Genomic DNA, 24452 nt, shown 5'->3' on the forward strand with positions numbered 1-24452 from the left:
TCAAACAGAATCCCCAGATCAACTTTTGAATATTTTTGCCTAAAACATCAAAATTGGCCTTGCCCAAATTCAGAATTTTAACTTTTGGACCAGACCTAATATTCTCCAGTGTCCAACGTTGTGCAGGTTAGGTGGATTGGCCTTGCTGAAATTGACCATTGGGGTCCAAAGGTAATAAGGCCAGGTGGAGTGGCCATGCTGAACTTCACTCTTAGAGTCCAAAGCTGGGCAGGTTCGGTGTAATAAATGTTGGATGTGTGTTGCGGGATGTGCAGGTTAGGTGGATGGACAATTATAAATTGCCCTTTTGCGTTCAAAAATGTGGCGGCTTGGTGGATTCGCCATGATAAATCTGCACCTTCTTGTCCAAAGATGTACATGTTTGATGGATTGAACATGATAAATTGTCCTTTTGTGCCCCACAATTTGCAGCATAACAATGTTTTTTAGTGAAGTAAATATGCCTTCCTCTCCTGCTCTAGCCCCTCGTGTGAGGCCAAACCCCCAGCAATATGACTGACTGTTCGTGCTCTCCGCCGTGACCTTGCCCAATGAAAGGGGGCTTGGGAATGGTCAATAAATGCTGGCGGAGCCAGTGACATCCACAGCCCCATGAAGAAGCGAAGATAAATATCTGGCTTGTAATTTCTGCAAATCAGATACTCGGAGTCCTGCGGTGATCACGTCAATTCCTGTGTCTTCTGCACCTGACCATCAGGAACAATGCACAATTCAGGAACACTCTCCAGTTACCTGGATGAGTGCCGATCCAACAATACACAACAAGCTTAACACCACCCAGGACCAAGCAGCACTGTTTCGTTTCCACATCCATCCAAATCCCTTCACCACCGTCCCACAGTAGCAGCCGTGTGTACTGTCTACAAGATGCATTTCTGCGACTCTCCATGGCTCCTCCGGCAGCACCTCCCAAACCCACCATCACGCTAACCCGGTAGCAAAAGGGTAGCAGATACATGAGACCATCAACATCTGGAGATTGGGAGATTGAGGCAGGAGTAAGAATTATTTTTTTATTTCAGGGCCGCGGGTGAGGCTGGTGAATGCCACCCATCGCTGCTCCGGCAGAGTGGAGGTTTACTACAACGGAGAATGGGGGACGGTCTGCGATGACAGCTGGGACACACTGGACGCCAGAGTGGTCTGCAGGCAGCTTGGCTGCGGCGCGGCCCTGTCGGCGCCCGGCAGCGCAGCCTTCGGACAAGGCACCGGGAAGATCTGGATGGATGACACGGCCTGCGGAGGGACAGAGCCCGCTCTCTGGACTTGCTCATTCTCAGGGTGGGGCAAGGAAAACTGCGGCCACCAGGAAGATGCGGGCGTGATCTGCAACCCAGGTAATGTGATATCCGGCCATTCGAAAGGCGGACTTCGCAGTTGGGAGACTATCGTTTAGGTTTACAGCGCTCAGGTTTTAAAGGCAAGAGTTTAAAAGTAGGATTCACCCGGTCAAAGTTTAGCGGTGGTGAAGACTCTGTTTATTGTCTGACTTTTATACCTTAACTCAAAGAGCGCGTGCGGGTCACAAGGACGTTTCCATGGACATTCTAATCACTGGAAATTCCTATTGACATTCTCATACCGATAGTACCAACAGAAAAATAGATACATTAGAGATTGTCACGAATATGTTTAGGATTCGTACAGCGTCTGCAGGAGAACATTACTCATTTCAAGTTGACCAGATCAAGTAATCAAGTACCTATTCCGGATATGGTACTCGGGACGGAAAAATGGCAAGCAGACTTTGTTCCATTGGGACCATATCTGGGTCTCTGTTGTTGGAGACGCTTGAAAACGCATCAACAGCATAAAATAGGCCCTTTGGTTCAAGTATTGGTCTGGTTTAGCACACTAGGTTAAATAGCTGGCGTTTAATGCAAAACAAGGCGGCAGCGCCGGTTCAATTCCCCTCCCAGCCTCTTCGAACAGGCGCCGGAATGTGGCGACTAGGGGCTTTTCACAGGAACTTAATTGAAGCCTACTTGTGACCATAAACGATTATTATTATTACCATCAAGCACCAACTTATTCTATTCATATTTTGCAGCATTACTCTGTATCCTTGTATGCTATTGCATTGCAAGTCCACATTGAAATGTTTCTCAAACATTGTGATAGTTCCCGCCTCCACTAGTCCTTCAGGCAATGAGTTGCCAATTGGAACTAACCTCCCGTTTGCAAAATATTTCCTCAAATTCTCTGCAAATCTCCTGCCCCTTACCTTAAATCGAGCCCCCTGCTTATTGAACCATATGTTCTCATGTGAAAGGTTATTTCCCACCTACGGTCCGAGAACGTTTGTGCACCTCGATCAGGTCCCCTTCTCAGCCTTTTCTGCACTCAGCAAAACAAGCCTAGTTTCGCTTCATTCCCTTACAGCACCTCGAGAGAAAGAGTAGTCACCACATCCTCGTCTTAAATAGAACATAGAACATAGAACATAGAAAATACAGCACAGAACAGGCCCTTCGGCCCACGATGTTGTGCCGAACCTTTGTCCTAGATTAATCATAGATTATCATTGAATTTACAGTGCAGAAGGAGGCCATTCGGCCCCCCGAGTCTGCACCAGCTCTTGGAAAGAGCACCCTACCCAAACTCAACACCTCCACCCAACACCAAGGGCAATTTGGACATTAAGGGCAATTTATCATTGGCCAATTCACCTAACCCGCACATCTTTGGACTGTGGGAGGAAACCGGAGCACCCGGAGGAAACCCACGCAGACACGGGGAGGACGTGCAGACTCCGCACAGACAATGACCCAAGCCGGAATCGAACCTGGGACCATGGATCTGTGAAGCAATTGTGCTATCCACAATGCTACCGTGCTGCCCTTAAGAACAAATAAATCTACACTATATCATTTTCCCGTAATCCATGTACCTATCCAACAGCTGCTTGAAGGTCCCTAATGTTTCCGACTCAAATACTTCCACAGGCAGTGCATTCCATGCCCCCACTACTCTCTGGGTAAAGAACCTACCTCTGATATCCCTCCTATATCTTCCACCTTTCACCTTAAATTTATGTCCCCTTGTAATGGTGTGTTCCACCTGGGGAAAAAGTCTCTGACTGTCTACTCTATCTATTCCCCTGATCATCTTATAAACCTCTATCAAGTCGCCCCTCATCCTTCTCCGCTCCAATGAGAAAAGGCCTAGCACCCTCAACCTTTCCTCGTAAGACCTACTCTCCATTCCAGGCAACATCCTGGTAAATCTTCTTTGCACCTTTTCCAGAGCTTCCACATCCTTCCTAAAATGAGGCGACCAGAACTGTACACAGTACTACAGATGTGGCCTTACCAAAGTTTTGTACAGCTGCATCATCACCTCACGGCTCTTAAATTCAATCCCTCTGTTAATGAACGCGAGCACACCATAGGCCTTCTTCACAGCTCTATCCACTTGAGTGGCAACTTTCAAAGATGTATGAACATAGACCCCAAGGTCTCTCTGCTCCTCCACAATGCCAAGAACTCTACCGTTAACCCTGTATTCCGCATTCATATTTGTCCTTCCAAAATGGACAACCTCACACTTTTCAGGGTTAAACTCCATCTGCCACTTCTCAGCCCAGCTCTGCATCCTATCTATGTCTCTTTGCAGCCGACAACAGCCCTCCTTACTATCCACAACTCCACCAATCTTCGTATCGTCTGCAAATTTACTGACCCACCCTTCAACTCCCTCATCCAAGTCATTAATGAAAATCACAAACAGCAGAGGACCCAGAACTGATCCCTGCGGTACACCACTGGTAACTGGGATCCAGGCTGAATATTTGCCATCCACCACCACTCTCTGACTTCTATCGGTTAGCCAGTTCGTTATCCAACTGGCCAAATTTCCCACTATCCCATGCCTCCTTACTTTGTGCAGAGTAAGGCACTTAAATGGGCAACATTAATCCCCCGTCTTAAGATTTACCAATTGATGAACATCCTCTCGACATCCATGCTTTCTCTACCGCCTATATGTGTCCATTCAGTCAACGCTTGCTCATCTAAACATTCCAGCGGACACAATCCCATCCTGTCTAACGTTTGCAGATAAGTAAACCTGCTGTCAACTGTTTTGAGTGTATTTGCATCTTTCCTCAATGATTGAGGCATTACGGATTGTTTCAAATATGTCCTCACCAGTGCCAGAAAGAATCGATAAATAACCTACCGCCCAACTATCCGATTCCCCTCGCCATAACTTATATCGTTGCGTTAGCTTTCTTAATTAATTTGTGTCCCTGCAGGACAAACATGTATGACACGATCACCCGCACAATATGTGCACCTCAGAGCTCCCTTATCTCTCAAGATTTCGATACTAAGCTTCAACTTCTACTCTTCCGGCCACAATGGACAGCGTCGCATTTTCCAAGATTATAACCCACATGCTAGCTCTTTGTCCACTCACTGAAGGGATCTGCTTCTTTTTCCAGCCTCCTTGCGTCCTCTTCAGAACTTGCTTTCCCATAAATCATTGTGCCATCTGGATATTGCTTCCATCCCTTCATCCAAGTCATTGATATAAATTGTACCAGTTTCAGTCACAGGACTGACCCCACTGTTATGCCTCTCGTTACATTTTGACAACAAGAGAAATACCCATTTTTGTCCACTCTTTGGTCTAATCTTTCAGTCATCCCCAAATGTTAGCTTCGAGAACATGGGAAGTTATTCTTCGCAATATATTTACAGGCGGCAGTTCAGTAAATGCCTTCTAGAAATCTAAGTACAGTGCATCCATCGGTGCTCCGTCGTCCACAGCATATATTAGTTCCTGAAATCGTCCCAATAACTAAGTTCACTGGATTTCCATTGGCACAAATCCATGTTAACTCAGCCAGATTACTTTGAGCTTATACAAGAGTCGTACATTAACACATATAATTATAGATCAAATATTTTCCCTCCCACATATGACCGTGAGCCATTTGGCCCATGGAGTCTGCCCGGCCATTGAATCATGGCTGATATGTTTCTGATTCCTATTCTGCTGCCTCATCCCGATAACGGTTGTTTCGTCTTATTATTAAAGAACCTATCTAACTCTTTCTCAGAGACACACAGTGACATGGTCTCCACAGGGTTCTGCGGGAAGTATTTCCACAGATTTCCTTCCTGACAAAGGACACATTGGCATTGGAGGGAGTGCAGAGGAGATTCACTAGGTTGATCCCAGAGTTGAGGGGATTAGATTATGACGAGAGGTTGAGTAGACTGGGACTGTACTCATTGGAATTTAGAAGGATGCGGGGGGCGGGGGGGGGGGATCTTATTGAAACATATAAAATTATGAAGGGAATAGATAGGATAGATGCGGGCAAGTTGTTTCCCCTGGTCGTGGAAAGTAGATCTAGGGGGCATAGCCTCAAAATAATGGGAAGTAGATTTAGGAACGCGTTTAGGAGGAAGTTCTTCACCCAAAAGGTTGTGAATCTCTGGAATTCCTTGCCCAGTGAAGCAGTTCAGGTTCCTTCTTTAAACGTTTTTAAGAAAAAGATAGATACCTTTCTAAAGAATAAAGGGATTCGGGGATATGGTGTACGCGCCGGAGAGTGGAGCTGAGTCCACATTGATCAGCCATGATCTCATTGAATGGCGGAGCAGGCTCGAGGGGTCAGATGGCCTACTCCTGTTCCTAGTTTTAAGTTCTTAAGTAATTATGTTTAATAAGTTTATCAATGCTTAATTTGTTAACTATAGTGTAGATTCCCAACCAGCAAATCAGGTCACACCCTTTCTGTGAAGTAATTTAACCCCCCCCCCCCCCCCACACACACACACACAATTCGAAAAGGTAATACAATATAGAAATGGAGAAAATTAACTTACTTACCTTCCGAGGGTCTCAGGTGTTCACTGTTTCTCTCCCTGCAAATTAAAAGGAACAGGCCAGAAGAAAGAGAGAGAAGAAAACATTAGGGGAAAAGTACCTTCTCCCACTCTGCACCGAATTACCTCACTGCACCAAATAACCAAGTTCCAAATTCCCACTCTGGATATGTCTCACTCCGGCTGTGTCTCCTTGACATGCGAAAAGGTACCGGCCAGGCATGTTCATTGAGTGATCAGAGAGATTGCCAAATCTATCCACATTAGCTCAGGGAGATGTTGGAGGGTAGGCCAATTAGCAATAGTGACCTGAACTCCAATCTTGTTAAGAGGAGCTTGTTTGAACTCAGTTCAAGAATGTTTTGAGCCCCAAAAAGGTGATCATGAAATAATCACCCCATATCTTTCAAATAAAAAAATCCGAAGCACTATTTATTTGGCAGCTTACCCCGTTGCTGCTGTTTTATTCCAGTTCCTGCCCCTGATTGAAAGGCATTGCTCGTCATCTTAAATGACATAAAGCCTCATCGTGTATTTTGTGAAGATTTAGTTTGGCCCAAATCCACGTTGGCTTACTTGGAGCTCATGGAAGAATGTTACTTTAAAATACTTCATAATATCTTCCAACATTTTCCCCACCACATAAGACCATCATGTATAAGAGTGGCTAATCTTTAAGAGTCTGCTCCGCCTTTCGATCCTGAGTGATATATTTAAAGCCCCATAACCACTAGTTCCCAATATTAATGAATCACCTATCTATCGCTGTATTAAAGACACTCAGTGACTTGGCCTCCGTAGCCTTCTGCGGCAAAGAGTTCCAGCGATTCACCACCTCTGTCTGAAGAAATATCCTCCTCATCTTAGTTGTAAAGGAGTGTCCCTTCAGTATAAGGCTGTGTCCTCGTGTTCCTGTCTCTCCTATCAGTTGAAGCATCTTCTCCACGTTAGCCGACCCAGCTATCTCAATATTCTTTACGTGGCAATGATATAGCCCCTCAACCTCCTAAATTCGTGACCCAGAGACATAGAAATCCTACGAGGCAAAAATAGGTCGTTCGCCCCATTGAGTCTGCACAAGCCTAGGCCCACAGCTCCACACTATCCAGGTAACCCAATAACCCTACCTAACCTTTTGACACATAGGGGCCAATCCACCTAACGTGCCCATCTTTGGACTTTGGGAAGCCCACGCAGAAAGTGGAGATCGTGCAAACTCCACACAGTCACCGGAGGGTGCAATCAATCCGGGTCCCTGACCATGTGATGGAGCAGTGCTAACCACTGTGCCACCGTGATTCCCTCACCTTCTACTCATATGATAAGCTATAGATTCGCGATGTGCATCTTGTGAGCACATGTTGTTGCCACCGGGCCTGTAGTATGGCGCTTTCAGTCTCCCTCCCGTACGAAAGGATCCACGTGTTATCTTAACGAAATTTGACAATTGATTTGCTCGCCTGAATAATTCTTTGCAGAATGAGAGTTTTTATACTGTCGAACTGATTGTCTAACTATTACAATTGAGCATTGTGAATGGAGATTTACAGAGAGGAATATTTCTGGAGTTGCTAATTGGAGTAACAATACAATGTCGTGTTCATTTCAGATGTATTGGAGCGACCCACCATCTCTCAGGATCCTGATATTCCGGTACACGTGGCCGGAGGTTCTATCAGGTTCACCTGCACAACTCCGAATGATTACGTGGAGGGTCGATTCAAATTGATGAAAGACTCACATGCCACTAAAGTAAAGGTGCTCAGTCCCAGCGAGATTGCTGTAACTTTTACTCTCAGCAATCTAAGCGCCAATAGCGGAGGAAATTACAGCTGCCTCTATGAAAGGGATGTGTCCGGGGTGTGGATTTCTTTCACAGCTAGCAAGGCTGTGCAAATCCGTGTGATATGTAAGTGGCCGTGTAGTTTGTACTTGCTGAGACTTCGGGAAGGTGTGATGAAGTTCGTGCATCTTGAAGATGAGCGAAACCAATGCAGGGCACAAGGAATGGATGGATTTCGGTGCACACAATGCCTGATTGCTTCAGGGCAGTGACCAAGCCAGCAGAGTGCTGTCCATCCTCGGTTAACCTTGGACGGAATGGCTTGACTCCGTCATTGTCGAGCACAGTTAATTGTGAAGCCTGTTGTAGTGTGTTTGGAGACATATGTTGGCCAGGGCCAGGTAAAAACCCTAGATTTCCTTCCCTGAATTTGAGGCCATGCCGTGGGATTGGTGATTGGCACCACCCTGGATAACACACTGGAAACCCAGGTTCGAATTTCACCATGGCTGCTGCAATTTGAATCTGAATTGAATATACCTCGATGATTAAAAGTCTAACGATGACAGCGAGACGATCACCGATTGACGTGCACAATCTATCTGCTTCACCAATATCCTGAAAGGAAGGAAATTGGCCATGCTTACCTGGTCTGTCCTACATCTGTCTCTGGACTCATACAGCAATATGTTAGGACTCATAAGCTGCCCCCTTCAAGGGAGAATTAGGGATGGGAAACGAATTTTTGTCCAGCCGGCGATTCCCATGCCACATGGAAGGCGTTAAAAAAAGATTGGTATGCAATTAATGACATTCGATTTCTGTTACATGTCACCATCAATTAGAGCAAGTGTTAGGACAAAGAACAAAAAAAGGTACAGGAACAGGCACGTCGGCCATCCAAGCCTGTGCCGACCATGCTGCCCGTCCCAGCTAACACTTTCCACACTTCCTGGGTCCGTATCCCTCTATTCCCATTCTATTCATGTATTTGTCAAGATGCCCCTCAAATGTCACTATCGTCCGTCTCCGGCAACGAGTTCCAGGCAGCCACTACCCTCTATGTAAAAAAACGTGCCTCGAACATCTCCTCTAAACCTTGCCCCTCGCCCCTTAAACCTATGCCCCCTAGTAATTGACCCCTCTACCCTGCGCAAAGGCCTCTGACTATCCACTCTGTCTATGCCCCTCATAATTGCGTATACCTCTATCTGGTCCCCCCTCAACCTCCGTCGTTCCAGTGAGAACAAACCGAGTTTACTTAATCGCTCCTCATAGCTAATGCCATCCATACCAGGCAACATCCTGGTAAATCACTTCTGCACCCTCTCTAAAGCCTCCACATCCTTCTGGTAGTGTGGCGACCAGAATTGAACACGATACTCCAAGTGTGGGCTAACAAAGGTTCTGTACAGCTGCAACATGACCACAAGACCATAAGACCATAAGACATAGGAGCGGAAGTAAGGCCATTCGGCCCATCGAGTCCACTCCACCATTTAATCATGGCTGATTTCAACTCCATTTACCCGCGCTCTCTCCAGAGCCCTTAATTCCTCGAGAAATCAAGAATTTATCAACTTCTGTCTTAAAGACACTCAACGTCCCGGCCTCCACCGCCCTCTGTGGCAATGGATTCCACAGACTCACCACTCTCTGGCTGAAGCAATTTCTCCTCATCTCTGTTCTAAAGTGACTCCCTTTTATTCTAAGGCTGTACCCCGGGGTCGTATTCTCCCCTGCTAATGGAAACAACTTTCCTACGTCCACCCTATCTAAGCCATTCATTATCTTGTAAGTTTCTATTAGATCTCCCCTAAACCTCCTAAATTCCAATGAATATAATCCCAGGATCCTCAGACGTTCATCGTATGTTAGGCCTACAATTCCTGGGAGCATCCGTGTGAATCTCCGCTGGACCTGCTCCAGTGCCAGTATGTCCTTCCTGAGTTGTGGGGCCCAAAATTGCTCACAGTATTCTAAATGGGGCCTAACTAATGCTTTATAAAGCTTCAGAAGTACATCGCTGCTTTTATATTCCAAGCCTCTTGAGATGAATGACAACTTTGCATTTGCTTTCTTAATTACGGACTCAGCCTGCAAGTTTACCTTTAGAGAATCCTGGACGAGGACTCCCAAGTCACTTTGCACATCAGCATTATGAATTTTGACACCGTTTAGAAAATAGTCCATGCCTCCATTCTTTTTTCCAAAATTCAAGACCTCGCACTTGCCCACTTAAATTTAATCAACCATTTCTTGGACCACTCTCCTAAACTGTCTAAATCTTTCTGCAGCCTCCCCACCTCCTCCATACTACCTGCCCCTCCAACTATCTTTGTATCATCGGCAAACTTAGCCAGAATGCCCCCAGTCCCATCATCTCGATCGTTAATATATAAAGAGAACAGCTGTGGCCCCAAAACTGAACCCTGCGGGACACTACAAGTCACCGGTTGCCATTCCGAAAAATAACCTTTTATCCCAACTCTCTGCCTTCCGCCTAACAGCAATTCGTCAAACCATGTTAGTACCTTTCCTAGAATACCATGGGCCCTTATTTTACTCAGCAGTCTCCCGTGAGGCACCTTATCAAAGGCCTTTTGGAAGTCAAGATAGATAACATCCATTGGCTCTCCTTGGGCTAAGCTATTTATTATCTCAGCAAAGAACTCTAACAGGTTTGTCAGACACGACCTCCCCTTACTAAATCCATGCTTAATTGTCCTAATACGACCCTGCACTTCCAAGAATTTAGAAATCTCATCCTTAACAATGGATTCTAGAATCTTGCCTACAACCGAGGTTAGGCCAATTGGCCTATAACTTTCCATCTTTTTCCTTGCCCCCTTTTTGAACAGGGAGGTTGCAACAGCGATTTTCCAATCCTCTGGGGCTTTCCCTGACTCCAGTGACTTTTGAAAGATCATAACTAACGCCTCCACTATTTCTTCAGCTACCTCCTTTAGAACTCTAGGATGTAGCCCACCTGGGCCCGGGGATTTATCAATTTTTTGACCTCTTAGTTTCTCTAGCACTTTCTCCTTTGTGATGGCTACCATATTCAACTCTGCCCCCTGACTCTCCGGAATTGTTGGGATATTACTCATGTCTTCTACTGTGAAGACTGACTCAAAGTACTTATTTAGTTCCTCAGCTATTTCCTTGTCTCCCATCACAAAATTACCAGTGTCATTTTGGAGCGGCCCAATGTCAACTTTTGGCTCCCGTTTGTTTTTAATGTATTTAAAGAAACTTTTGCTATCATTGCTAATGTTACTGGCTAGCCTACCTTCATATTTGATCCTCTCTTCCCTTATTTCTCTCTGTGTTAGTCTTTGTTTGTTTTTGTAGCCTTGCCAATCTTCTAACGTCCCACTACTCTTTGCCACATTATAGGCTTTCTGTTTTGCTTTGATGCATTCCATAACTTCCTTTGTCAGCCATGGCTGCCTAATCCCCCCTCTGATAACCTTTATTTTCTTTGGGATGAACCTCTGTGCTGTGTCCTCAATTACTCCCAGAAACTCCTGCCATTGCTGTTCTACTGTCTTTCCTACTAGGCTCTGCTCGCAGTCGATTTTCGTCAGTTCCTCCCTCATGCCCCTGAATTTACCTTTATTCAACTGTAACACCTTTACATCTGATTCTGCCTTCTTTCTTTCAAATTGGAGATTGAATTCTACCATATTATGATCATTGCCCCTAAGTGCTCCCTTACTTTAAGATCTTTAATCTAGTCTGGCTCATTACATTACACTAAGTCCAGAATGGCCTGTTCCCTCGTGGGTTCCATCACAAGCTGTTCCAAAAAGCCCTCCTCTAAACATTCCATGAATTCCCTTTCCTTCGGTCCACTGGCAGCATTATTTACCCATTGCGCCTGCATATTGAAGTCCCCCATGTCCACTGTGATCTTGCCTTTCTGACATGCACTTTCTATTTCGTGGTGCATTTTGAGCCCCCTGTGCTGACGACTGTTAGGAGGCCTGTACATAACTACCCTTATGTTTTTTTTGCCTTTGTGGTTCCTCAACTCTACCCACACAGACACCACATCATCTGACCCTATGTCGTTTAGTGCTATTGATTTAATTTAATTCCTAATTAACGAGAGAACACCCGCCCCCTCTGCCCTCCACTCTGTCTTTTCGATAGGTTGTGAATCCCTGGATGTTTAAATGCCAGTCCTGAACCCGCTGCAACCATGCCTCTGTGATGTCAACCACATCATACCTGCCAGTCACAATCTGGGCCACAAGCTCATCTACCTTGTTCCGTACACTGCGCGCATTTAAATAAAGCACCTTTAATTCTCTATTGACCGTCCTTTTTTGTTTTCTTTGTAAGACCATAAGACCATAAGACATAGGAGTGGAAGTAAGGCCATTCGGCCCATCGAGTCCACTCCACCATTCAATCATGGCTGATTTCAACTCCATTTACCCGCTCTCTCTCCATAGCCCTTAATTCTTCGAGAAATCAAGAATTTATCAACTTCTGTCTTAAAGACACTCAACGTCCCGGCCTCCATCGCCCTCTGTGGCAATGGATTCAACAGACTCACCACTCTCTGGCTGAAGCAATTTCTCCTCATCTCTGTTCTAAAGTGGCTCCCTCTTATTCGAAGGCTGTGCCCCCGGGTCCGACTCTCCCCTGCTAATGGAAACAACTTCCCTACATCCACCCTTTCTAAGCCATTCATTATCTTAAGTGTGGTGGACCTTGGTTTACTGAGCCTTTCCATACACTGTGTCATATTTTGTTGGATGGGGACAATCGTAACCTCTCCTGAGTTTTGTCTTTTCGTGCTTTTCTGTATTCCTAAGCAGCTACGCTTCCCACTGATTACTTCACCTCTTGGTTCTCTGACTTCCCCTTCTCCCACCCCCCAATCTTTAGTTTAAAGTCCTATTGACCACCCTATTTGCTCTTTCGCCAGAACACTGCTCCCAGCTCGGTTCAGGTGGAGACCATCCCAACGGTATAGGTCCCTCCTGTCCCAAAACTGATGCCAGTGTCCCATGAAAATGAACCCCTCTTTCCCACACAACTCTTTCAGCCACGTGTTAACGTCCCGTATTCTTGCCTCCCTATGCCAATTTGCACGTGGCTCGGGCAGTAATCCGCAGATTATGACCCTTGAGGACCGGTTTTTCAATTTGAATCCTAGCTCTTTATAATCTCTAAACAGGTCCTCTTTCTTAGACTTGCCTATGTTGTTGGTACCGACATGGACCACAACAACTGGATCCTCCCCCTCCCTCTCCAGTATCCTTTGAAGCCGGTCAGAGATGCCCCGCACCCTAGCACCGGGCAGGCAACATACCATGCGGGACGCTTTATCCTGCTCACAAAGGATACTATCTATCCCCCTGATAATAGAATCCCCTACAACTACAATTTGCCTATTTACTCCCTCCCATTGAATGGCCTGCTGAACCATGGTGCCTTGGTCAGCTGACTCATCCTTCCTGCAGCCCTGTTCGCCATCCACACAGAGAGCAAGTGCCTCATACCTGTTGGACAGAGTCAATGGCTGAGACTCCTGAGTTCCTGACTGCTGGTTCCCTTTACCTGCCTGACTTGCAGTCACACCCTGCTGTCCCTGGTCACTGGCAGGATTTAAACTACTTACTCTGACAGGTGTGACTGCCTCTTGAAACACAGTGTCCAGATAAGTCTCCCCCTCCCGGATGTGCCTCAGTGTTTGAAGCTCAGACTCCAGCTCATCATCTCTGAGCCGGAGCTCTTCGAGCAGCCAACACTTACTGCAGCTGTGGTCGCTGCAGCTCGCAATAGGATATGCCAGCTCCCACATCAAGCAGCTCAAGCACATCACCTGACCAGCCATCTCTAATTAATTAATTAGTTTAATTTATGTTTATGAGTTTAGCTGTGTTTTTTTTAATTATGCGCAGATTTGCTATCAACCAATCAGATCACAGCTTCCCTCTGACGTCACTTTTGGGGGAAAACAGCAAGTTACCGTTAGGTTTTAATACTCGCAGAGACTGCTCCTCCTCCGAACGGCTCCCGAAATTAGGCCCGAGGATAGAGAGAGAACAAAACAGTGGGAAAAAGCACCTTCTCCCACTCTTCACCGAGTTACCTCACTGAACCAAATTACCACATTCTCACTCGGTCTGTGTCTCTCTCACTCAGGCTGTGTCTCCTTGACATACGCAACGCTTACTAATGTGCGCTTTCTGTCTGTCTTTTATACAGGCTTTAGGATGACTCACACTAAAACTTCAAAGAGAAGAAAACAATGTATACCTTTGTGCCCCTTAACAGGCCTCAGGTGACTGCCAGATAACTGCCTCTCAACAATTAAGGTGGGGGCAGCTTCAGCCAATAAGACACTGATCTACACTGCACTTTTAACTGAAAAACAGCAGAATTAGATGAACCACTTACCTTTCCTGGTTACCTCACTGCACCAAACTACCAAATTCTCACTGTATCTGTCTCATTCACTCAGGCTGTGTCTCCTTGACCTGCGCAATGACTTACCAATTCTTATACTCAACGCCCCAGCGAATGAAGGCAAGCATGCCGTATGCCTTTTTGACTACCTTCTCCACCCGTGTTGCCCCTTCCAGTCACCTGTGGACCTGTGCACCTAGATCTCTCTGACTTCCAATACACTTGAGGTTCTGCCATTCACGGTATATTCCCTACCTGAATTAGACCTTCCAAAATGCATTACCTCACATTTGTCCGGATTAAACTCCATCTGCCATTTCTCCGCCCATGCCTCCAAATTATGTAAATCCTGCTGTATCCTCTGACAGTCCTCACCGCAATCCGCAATTCCACCGACCGTTGTGTCGTCTGCAAACCTACTCGTCGGACCAGTTGCATTTTCCTCCAAATCATTTATATATACTACGAACAGCAAAGCTCTCAGTCCTGATCCCTGCGGAACACCACGAATCACAGCCCTCCAATTAGAGAAGCACCCTTCTATTACAACTGTCCGCCTTCTATGACCTAGCCAGTTCTGTATCAACCTTGCCAGCTCACCCCTGATCCCGTGTGACTTCAGCTTTTGTACCAGTCTACCATGAGGGACCTTGTCAGTCGCAGAATAAAGAATATTTCTGCCCCAAAGCGACAAAACATGTATAATCAGAATAGAGACAGGCGTCTGGCAAAACCAAGCAGAATGAAAATGTAGGAATGAGTTCGAGTTCTGAAGCTTCTGAAGGGGACGTCACTCGGGGCCCTCGTAGCTCACACTGTTGTCTCATAGCGCCAGGCACGCGGGTACAATTCCGACATTGGGTGACTGTTTCCAGTTTGCACTTGCAGGTTTCCTCCCACAGTCCAAAGATCTGCATCTTAGGTGGATTGTACAAACTAAAATTGCCCATTACTGCCCAAAGATGTGCAGATTATGTGCATGGGTCATATTATAATTGCGGATCAGTGTCCAAAGATGTCCAGGCAATGCCGAAAGTCCATGAAAACCTGTCCCTTAGTGTCCGTAGGTTAGGTTGACTTATGTGGATTGGATGTAGGAGTGGGCCAATTCTTTCGGAGGTACGGTGCAATCGCCCAGCGCTGGATGGCCTCCTTCTGCAGAGTAAGGAAGCTATACGTTATGAGCAATGCGAAACAAATATCATGTGTTGGGGAAGGGAAGTATTATGCATGGAGAATGCACTCTGTTTGGTGCATAATACAATCAGAGAGTCATTTAGGTTTACAGCAGGCAAACATGCCCTTCGGCCCAACTTGTCCATGCCGCTCATGTTTTACCACTAAGCTAATCCGAATTGCCCGCATTAGACCAATATCGCTCGATATCCATCTTACCCATGTAACTGTCTAAATGCTGTTTAAAAGATAAAATTGTACCCGCCTCTACTACTGCCTCTGGCAGCTCATACCAGATGCTCACCACCCTCTGTGTGAAACAATTGCTCCTGTGGGCCCATTTGTATCTCTTCAATCTCACCTTAAACCAATGCCCTCTAGTTTAAGATGCCCCTCCCTTCAGGTAAATATGCTGTCTTTCTGCCTTATCTATGCCCCTCATTATTTTATAGACCTCTGTAAGATCACCCCTAAGCCTCCTACGCTCCAAGGAAAAAAGCTCCAGTCTATCCAGCCTCTACTTATAACTCACACCATCAATTCTCTTTTGCATCCGAGTAATATTTCCAGCACTATTTCTAGTTTTATAATATCCTTTCTATAAGAGGGGGACCAGAACTGTACACAGTATTCCAAATGTGGCAATGTATTGTGCAAATTCAGCAACATTTCTCAACCCCCGTATTATGACGAATGAAACCAAGCATGCCGAATGTCTTCTTCACCACCCTGTCCACCTGTGACCCCACATGAAGGAACTATGAATCTGAACTCCTCGATCTCTTTGTTCTATAACTCTCCCCAACTCACTACCCTTAACTGAGTAGCTTCTTCTCCTCTTCGATCGACCAGAATGCATCACCTCACATTGATCAAAATCAAACTTCATCTGCCGTTCATCAGCACACTGGATTGGATTGGATTTGTTTATTATCACGTGCACCGAGGTACACTGAAAAGTATTTTTCTGCGAGCAGCTCAACAGATCATTAAATGCATGGGAAGAAAAGGGAAGAAAAGAAAATACTTAATAGGGCAACACAACATATACAATATCACAACATAAGCACTGGCATCGGATGAACCATACAGGGTGTAGTGTTAAAGAGGTCAGTCCATAAGAGGGTCATTTAAGAGTCTGGTGACAGTGGGAAAGAAGCTGTTTTCGAGTCGGTTCACTGGCCAAATGATCAAGATCCAGTTGCAATCCAAGATATCCTTCTTCACTGTCAACTATGCCACCAATATTGTTGACATCTGCAAACTAACCAACCATGCTTCCTAAACTCTCATCAAAATCATTAATATAAATCACAAATAACAGTGGACACAACACTGATTCCTGAGACACACCACTGACCACAGGCCTCCAGTTTGAAAAACCAACCTCTACAACCACTCTTTGTCTTCTGTTGTCAAGCCAATTTTGTATCCAATTGGCTACATCACCCTGAAACCCGTGAGATTTGCATTTATGCACACTCCGTGCGGTACCTTGTCAAAGCCCTTGCAAAAGTCAATGTAGACAACCTCGACTGCACTGCATTCATCTACACTCTTGATTACCCCATCAAAAGAACTTAATCAAGTTAGGCAGGCATGATTTTCCACTCACAAAGCCATTCTGACTGTCCCTCATCAGTATTTGTTTCTCTAAATGCCTGTAGATCCTGTCTCGCAGAATACCTTCAAACAACATATCCACCACAGACGTTAGGCTAACCGGTCTGTAGAGACCAGGTTTTTCCTTGCGGCCCTTCTTCAACAAAGGCTCACCATTTTCTCCCTTTCAATCATCAGGAACCTCACCTGTGGCTGTCGAAGATTCAAATATCTCTGCCAGGGGACCGGCAATTTTCTCCCTCGCCTCCCACAACTTCCTGGGTTTAATTTCATCAACTCCCTGGGATTCAAGGCACCTTAATACTTCCACCATCCGCTTCTCTGTAATATGCACACTCCTCAACACATCACTATTTATTTCCCTAAGTTCTGTAACCTCCATGCATAGCTCAACAGGCAGTACCGAAGAGAAATATCAATTTAGGAATTCACCCATCTGTGGAACCGCACATAGATGACCTTGTAGATCCAAAAGACGTCCTGCTCTCTCCCTCCTTACTCGTTTGCCATGTATGTAGCTGTAGAAGCTCATTGGATTCTCCATTGTCGTTTCTGCCAAAGCAATCTTATTTCCCTTTTCTGCCCTCCTGATTTCTCTCTTAACTCTACTCCCACATTGTCTGTACTCTTCATGGGATCCAGCTGCCTGTGCATGTCATGTGCCTCGTTCTTCATTTTGACCAGGACCTCAATATCCCGAGTCAGCCGAGGTTCCCTACGTCTTAACTTGCCCTTCAGGCTAAGACGAATGTGCTTCCCCTCAGCCCTGGTTAACAGTTGTGAAACCATCCCACATACCAGCCTTCAAACAGACTCCCCAGATCAACTTTTGAATATTTCTGCCTAAAACATAAAAATTGGCCTTGCCCCAATTCAGAATTTTAACTTTTGGGCCAGACCTAATATTCTCCAGTGTCCAACGTTGTGCAGGTTAGGTGGATTGGCCTTGCTGAAATTGACCATTGGGGTCCAAAGGCAATAAGGCCAGGGGGAGTGGCCATGCAGAACTTCACTCTTAGAGTCCAAAGCTAGGCAGGTTCGGTGTAATAAATGTTGGATGTGTGTTGAGGGATGTGCAGGTTAGGTGGATGGACAATGATAAATTGCCCTTTTGCGTTCAAAAATGTGGCGGCTTGGTGGATTCGCCATGATAAATCTGCACCTTCTTGTCCAATGATGTACATGTTTGATGGATTGAACATGATAAATTGTCCTTTTGTGCCCCACAATTTGCAGCATAACAATGTTTTTTAGTGAAGTAAATATGCCTTCCTCTCCTGCTCTAGCCCCTCGTGTGAGGCCAAACCCCCAGCAATATGACTGACTGTTCGTGCTCTCCGCCGTGACCTTGCCCAATGAAAGGGGGCTTGGGAATGGTCAATAAATGCTGGCGGAGCCAGTGACATCCACAGCCCCATGAAGAAGCGAAGATAAATATCTGGCTTGTAATTTCTGCAAATCAGATACTCGGAGTCCTGCGGTGATCACGTCAATTCCTGTGTCTTCTGCACCTGACCATCAGGAACAATGCACAATTCAGGAACACTCTCCAGTTACCTGGATGAGTGCCGATCCAACAATACACAACAAGCTTAACACCACCCAGGACCAAGCAGCACTGTTTCGTTTCCACATCCATCCAAATCCCTCCACCACCGTCCCACAGTAGCAGCCGTGTGTACTGCCTAAAAGATGCATTTCTGCGACTCGCCATGGCTCCTCCGGCAGCACCTCCCAAACCCACCATTACGCCAACCCGGTAGCAAAAGGGTAGCAGAGATATAAGACCATCAACATCTGGAGATTGGGAGATTGAGGCAGGAGTAAGAATTATTTTTTTATTTCAGGGCCGCGGATGAGGCTGGTGAATGCCACCCATCGCTGCTCCGGCAGAGTGGAGGTTTACTACAACGGAGAATGGGGGACGGTCTGCGATGACAGCTGGGACACACTGGACGCCAGAGTGGTCTGCAGGCAGCTTGGCTGCGGCGCGGCCCTGTCGGCGCCCGGCAGCGCAGCCTTCGGACAAGGCACCGGGAAGATCTGGATGGATGACACGGCCTGCGGAGGGACAGAGCCCGCTCTCTGGACTTGCTCATTCTCAGGGTGGGGCAAGGAAAACTGCGGCCACCAGGAAGATGCGGGCGTGATCTGCAACCCAGGTAATGTGATATCCGGCCATTCGAAAGGCGGACTTCGCAGTTGGGAGACTATCGTTTAGGTTTACAGCGCTCAGGTTTTAAAGGCAAGAGTTTAAAAGTAGGATTCACCCGGTCAAAGTTTAGCGGTGGTGAAGACTCTGTTTATTGTCTGACTTTTATACCTTAACTCAAAGAGCGCGTGCGGGTCACAAGGACGTTTCCATGGACATTCTAATCACTGGAAATTCCTATTGACATTCTCATACCGATGGTACCAACAGAGAGATAGATACATTAGAGATTGTCACAAATATGTTTAGGATTCGTACAGCGTCTGCAGGAGAACATTGCTCATTTCAAGTTGACCAGATCAAGTAATCAAGTACCTATTCCGGATATGGTACTCGGGACGGAAAAATGGCAAGCAGACTTTGTTCCATTTGGACCATATCTGGGTCTCTGTTGTTGGAGACGCTTGAAAACGCATCAACAGATTATCCCGGACCTTCAAGAGTAGCAGACGCGACATTACACGACGGAATTTGAGTCAAGCAGCATTGTCACTGAATCATGGTGAGATACAGCATAAAATAGGCCCTTCGGTTCAAGTATTGGTCTAGTTTAGCACACTAGGCTAAATAGCTGGCGTTTAATGCAAAACAAGGCAGCAGCGCCGGTTCAATTCCCCTACCAGCCTCTTCGAACAGGCGCCGGAATGTGGCGACTAGGGGCTTTTCAGAGGAACTTCATTGAAGCCTACTTGGGACCATAAACGATTATTATTATTACCATCAAGCACCAACGTGTTCTGTTCCTATTTTGCAGCATTACTCTGTATCCTTGTATGCTATTGCATTGCAAGTCCACATTGAAATGTTTCTCAAACATTGTGATAGTTCCCGCCTCTACTAGTCCTTCAGGCAATGAGTTGCCAATTGGAACTAACCTCCCGTTTACAAAATATTTCCTCAAATTCTCTGCAAATCTCCTGCCCCTTACCTTAAATCGAGCCCCCTGCTTATTGAACCATATGTTCTCATGTGAAAGGTTATTTCCCACCTACGGTCCGAGAACTTTTGTGCACCTCGATCAGGTCCCCTTCTCAGCCTTTTCTGCACTCAGCAAAACAAGCCTAGTTTCGCTTCATTCCCTTACAGCACCTCGAGAGAAAGAGTAGTCACCACATCCTCGTCTTAAATGGGTAACATTAATCCCCCGTCTTAAGATTTACCAATTGAGTGAACATCCTCTCGACATTCATGCTTTCTCTACCGCCTATATGTGTCCATTCAGTCAACTCTTGCTCATCTAAACATTCCAGCGGACACAATCCCATCCTGTCTAACGTTTGCAGATAAGTAAACCTGCTGTCAACTGTTTTGAATGTATTTGCATCTTTCCTGAATGATTGAGACATTACGGATTGTTTCAAAGATTGTACACTACCCCCAAATATGTCCTCACCAGTGCCAGAAAGAATCGATAAATAACCTACCGCCCAACTATTCGATTCCCCTCGCCATAACTTATATCGTTGCGTTAGCTTTTTTAATTAATTTATGTCCCTGCAGGACAAACATATATGACACGATCACCCGCACAATATGTGCACCTCAGAGGTCCCTTATCTCTCAAGAGTTCGATACTAAGCTTCTACTTCTACTCTTCCGGCCACAATGGACAGCGTCGCATTTTCCAAGATTATAACCCACATGCTAGATCTTTGTCCACTCACTGAAGGGATCTGCTTCTTTTTCCAGCCTCCTTGCGTCCTCTTCAGAACTTGCTTTCCCATAAATCATTGTGTCATCTGGATATTGCTTCCATCCCTTCATCCAAGTCATTGATATAAATTGTACTCAGTTTCAGTCACAGGACTGACCCCACTGTTATACCTCTCGTTACATTTTGACAACAAGAGAAATACCCATTTTTGTCCACTCTTTGGTCTAATCTTTCAGTCATCCCCAAATGTTAGCTTCGAGAACATGGGAAGTTATTCTTCGCAATATATTTACAGGCGGCACTTCAGTAAATGCCTTCTAGAAATCTAAGTACAGTGCATCCATCGGTGCTCCTTCGTCCACAGCATATATTAGTTCCTGAAATCGTCCCAATAACTAAGTTCACTGGATTTCCATTGGCACAAATCCATGTTAACTCAGCCAGATTACTTTGAGCTTATACAAGAGTCGTACATTAACACATATAATTATAGATCAAATATTTTCCCTCCCACATATGACCGTGAGACATTTGGCCCATGGAGTCTGCCCGGCCATTGAATCATGGCTGATATGTTTCTGATTCCTATTCTGCTGCCTCACCCCGATAACGGTTGTTTCGTCTTATTATTAAAGAACCTATCTAACTCTTTCTTAGAGACACTCAGTGACATGGTCTCCACAGCGTTCTGCGGGAAGTATTTCCACAGATTTCCTTCCTGACAAAGGACACTTTGTCATTGGAGGGAGTGCAGAGGAGATTCACTCGGTTGATCCCAGAGTTGAGGGGATTAGATTATGACGAGAGGTTGAGTAGACTGGGACTGTACTCATTGGAGTTTAGAAGGATGCGGGGGGGGGATCTTATTGAAACATATAAAATTATGAAGGGAATAGATAGGATAGATGCGGGCAAGTTGTTTCCACTGGTCGTGGAAAGTAGAACTAGGGGACATAGCCTCAAAATAATGGGAAGTAGATTTAGGAACGAGTTTAGGAGGAAGTTCTTCACCCAAAAGGTTGTGAATCTCTGGAATTCCTTGCCCAGTGAAGCAGTTCAGGTTCCTTCTTTAAACGTTTTTAAGAAAAAGATAGATACCTTTCTAAAGAATAAAGGGATTCGGGGATATGGTGTACGCGCCGGAGAGTGGAGCTGAGTCCACAAAGATCAGCCATGATCTCAATGAATGGCGGAGCAGGCACGAGGGGCCAGATGGCCTACTCCTGTTCCTAGTTCTTATGTTCTTAAGTAATTATGTTCAATAAGTTTATCAGTGCTTAATTTGTTAACTTTAGTGTAGATTCCCAACCAGCCAATCAGGTCACACCTTTTCTGTGAAGTAACGTAAACCCCCCCCCCCCCCCCCCCCACACACACACACACACAATTTGAAAAGGTAATACAATGTAAAAATGGAGAAAATTAACTTACTTACCTTCCGAGGGTCTCATGTGCTCTCTGTTTCTCTCCCTGCAAATTAAAATGAACAGGCCAGAAGAAAGAGAGAGAAGAAAACATTAGTGGAAAAGTACCTTCTCCCACTCTGCACCGAATTACCTCACTGCACCAAATAACCAAGTTCCAAATTCCCACTCTGGATATGTCTCACTCCGGCTGTGTCTCCTTGACATGCGAAAAGGTACCGGCCAGGCATGCTCATTGAGTGATCAGAGAGATTGCCAAATCTATCCACATTAGCTCAGGGAGATGTTGGAGGGTAGGCCAATTAGCAATAGTGACCTGAACTCCAATCTTGTTAAGAGGAGCGTGTTTGAACTCAGTTCAAGAATGTTTTGAGCCCCAAAAAGGTGATCATGAAATAATCACCCCATATCTTTCAAATAAAAAAATCCGAAGCACTATTTATTTGGCAGCTTACCCCGTTGCTGCTGTTTTATTCCAGTTCCTGCCCCTGATTGAAAGGCATTGCTCGTCATCTTAAATGACATAAAGCCTCATCGTGTATTTTGTGAAGATTTAGTTTGGCCCAAATCCACGTTGGCTTACTTGGAGCTCATGGAAGAATGATACTTTAAAATACTTCATAATAGCTTCCAACATTTTCCCCACCACATAAGACCATCATGTATAAGAGTGCCTAATCTTTAAGAGTCTGCTCCGCCTTTCGATCCTGAGTGATATATTTCTCAGCCCCATAATCACTAGTTCCCAATATTAATGAATGACCTATCTATCGCTGTATTAAAGACACTCAGTGACTTGGCCTCTGTAGCCTTCTGCGGCAAAGAGTTCCAGCGATGCACCACCTCTGTCTGAAGAAATATCCTTCTTATCTTAGTTGTAAAGGAGTGTCCCTTCAGTATAAGGCTGTGTCCTCGTGTTCCTGTCTCTCCTATCAGTTGAAGCATCTTCTCCACGTTAGCCGATCCAGCTATCTCAATATTCTTTACGTGGTAATGGTATAGCCCCTCAACCTCCTAAATTCGTGACCCAGAGACATATAAATCCTACGGGCCAAAATAGGTCGTTCGCCCCATTGAGTCTGCACAAGCCTCGGCCCACAGCTCCACCCTGTCCAGGTAACCCAATAACCCCACCTAACCTTTTGACACATAGGGGCCAATCCACCTAACGTGCCCATCTTTGGACTGTGGGAAGCCCACGCAGAAAGGGGAGATCGTGCAAACTCCACACAGTCACCGGAGGGTGCAATTAATCCGGGTCCCTGACCATGTGATGGAGCAGTGCTAACCACTGTGCCACCGTGATGCCCTCAGCTTCTACTCATATGATAAGCTATAGATTCGCCATGTGCATCTTGTGAGCACATGTGTGTTCCACCGGGCCTGTAGTTTGGCGCTTTCAGTCTCCCTCCCGTACGAAAAGATCCCCGTGGTATCTTAACGAAATTTGACAATTGATTTGCTCGCCTGAATAATACTTTGAAGAATGAGAGATTTTATACGGTCGAACTAATTGTCTAACTATTACAATTGAGCATTGTGAATGGAGATTTACAGAGAGGAATATTTCTGCAGTTGCTAATTGGAGTAACAATACAATGTCGTGTTCATTTCAGATGTATTGAAGCGACCCACCATCTCTCAGGATCCTGATATTCTGGTACACGTGGCCGGAGGTTCTATCAAGTTCACCTGCACAACTCCGAATGATTACGTGGAGGGTCGATTCAAATTGATGAAAGACTCAAATGCCACTAAAGTAAAGGTGCTCAGTCCCAGCGAGATTGCTGTAACTTTTACTCTCAGCAATCTAAGCGCCAATAGCGGAGGAAATTACAGCTGCCTCTATGAAAGGGATGTGTCCGGGGTGTGGATTTCTTTCACAGCTAGCGAGGCTGTGCAAATCCGTGTGATATGTAAGTGGCCGTGTAGTTTGTACTTGCTGAGACTTTGGGAAGGTGTGATGAAGTTCGTGTATCTTGAAGATGAGCGAAATCAATGCAGGGCACAAGGAATGGATGGATTTCGGTGCACATAATGCCTCATTGCTTCAGGGCAATGACCAAGCTAGCAGAGTGCTGTCCATCCTCGGTTAACCTTGGACGGAATGGCTTGACTCAGTCATGGTCGAGCACAGTTAATGGTGAAGCCTGTTGTACTGTGTTTGGAGATATATGTTGGCCAGGGCCAGGTAAAAACCCGAGATTTCCTTCCCTGAATTTGAGGCCATGCCGTGGGATTGGTGATTGGCACCACCCTGGTTAATACACTGGAAACCCAGGTTCGAATT

At 45.7% G+C, this 24452-nt stretch overlaps 1 protein-coding gene across 1 annotated transcript in view; it reads left to right on the forward strand.

Annotated features, from left to right (window-relative positions):
• LOC140404600 (scavenger receptor cysteine-rich domain-containing protein DMBT1-like) overlaps positions 1-24452 on the forward strand; it is a 243460-nt gene that overhangs the window by 172468 nt on the left and 46540 nt on the right. The window contains exons 13-16 of the mRNA XM_072493200.1: positions 1044-1358; positions 7471-7770; positions 18720-19034; positions 23779-24078. Of these exons, the coding sequence (XP_072349301.1) occupies positions 1044-1358; positions 7471-7770; positions 18720-19034; positions 23779-24078 (1230 nt within the window). The remainder of the gene's footprint in view (positions 1-1043; positions 1359-7470; positions 7771-18719; positions 19035-23778; positions 24079-24452) is intronic.

Source organism: Scyliorhinus torazame, chromosome 31 (genome assembly GCF_047496885.1).
Source record: "Scyliorhinus torazame isolate Kashiwa2021f chromosome 31, sScyTor2.1, whole genome shotgun sequence".
NCBI lineage: Eukaryota > Metazoa > Chordata > Chondrichthyes > Carcharhiniformes > Scyliorhinidae > Scyliorhinus > Scyliorhinus torazame.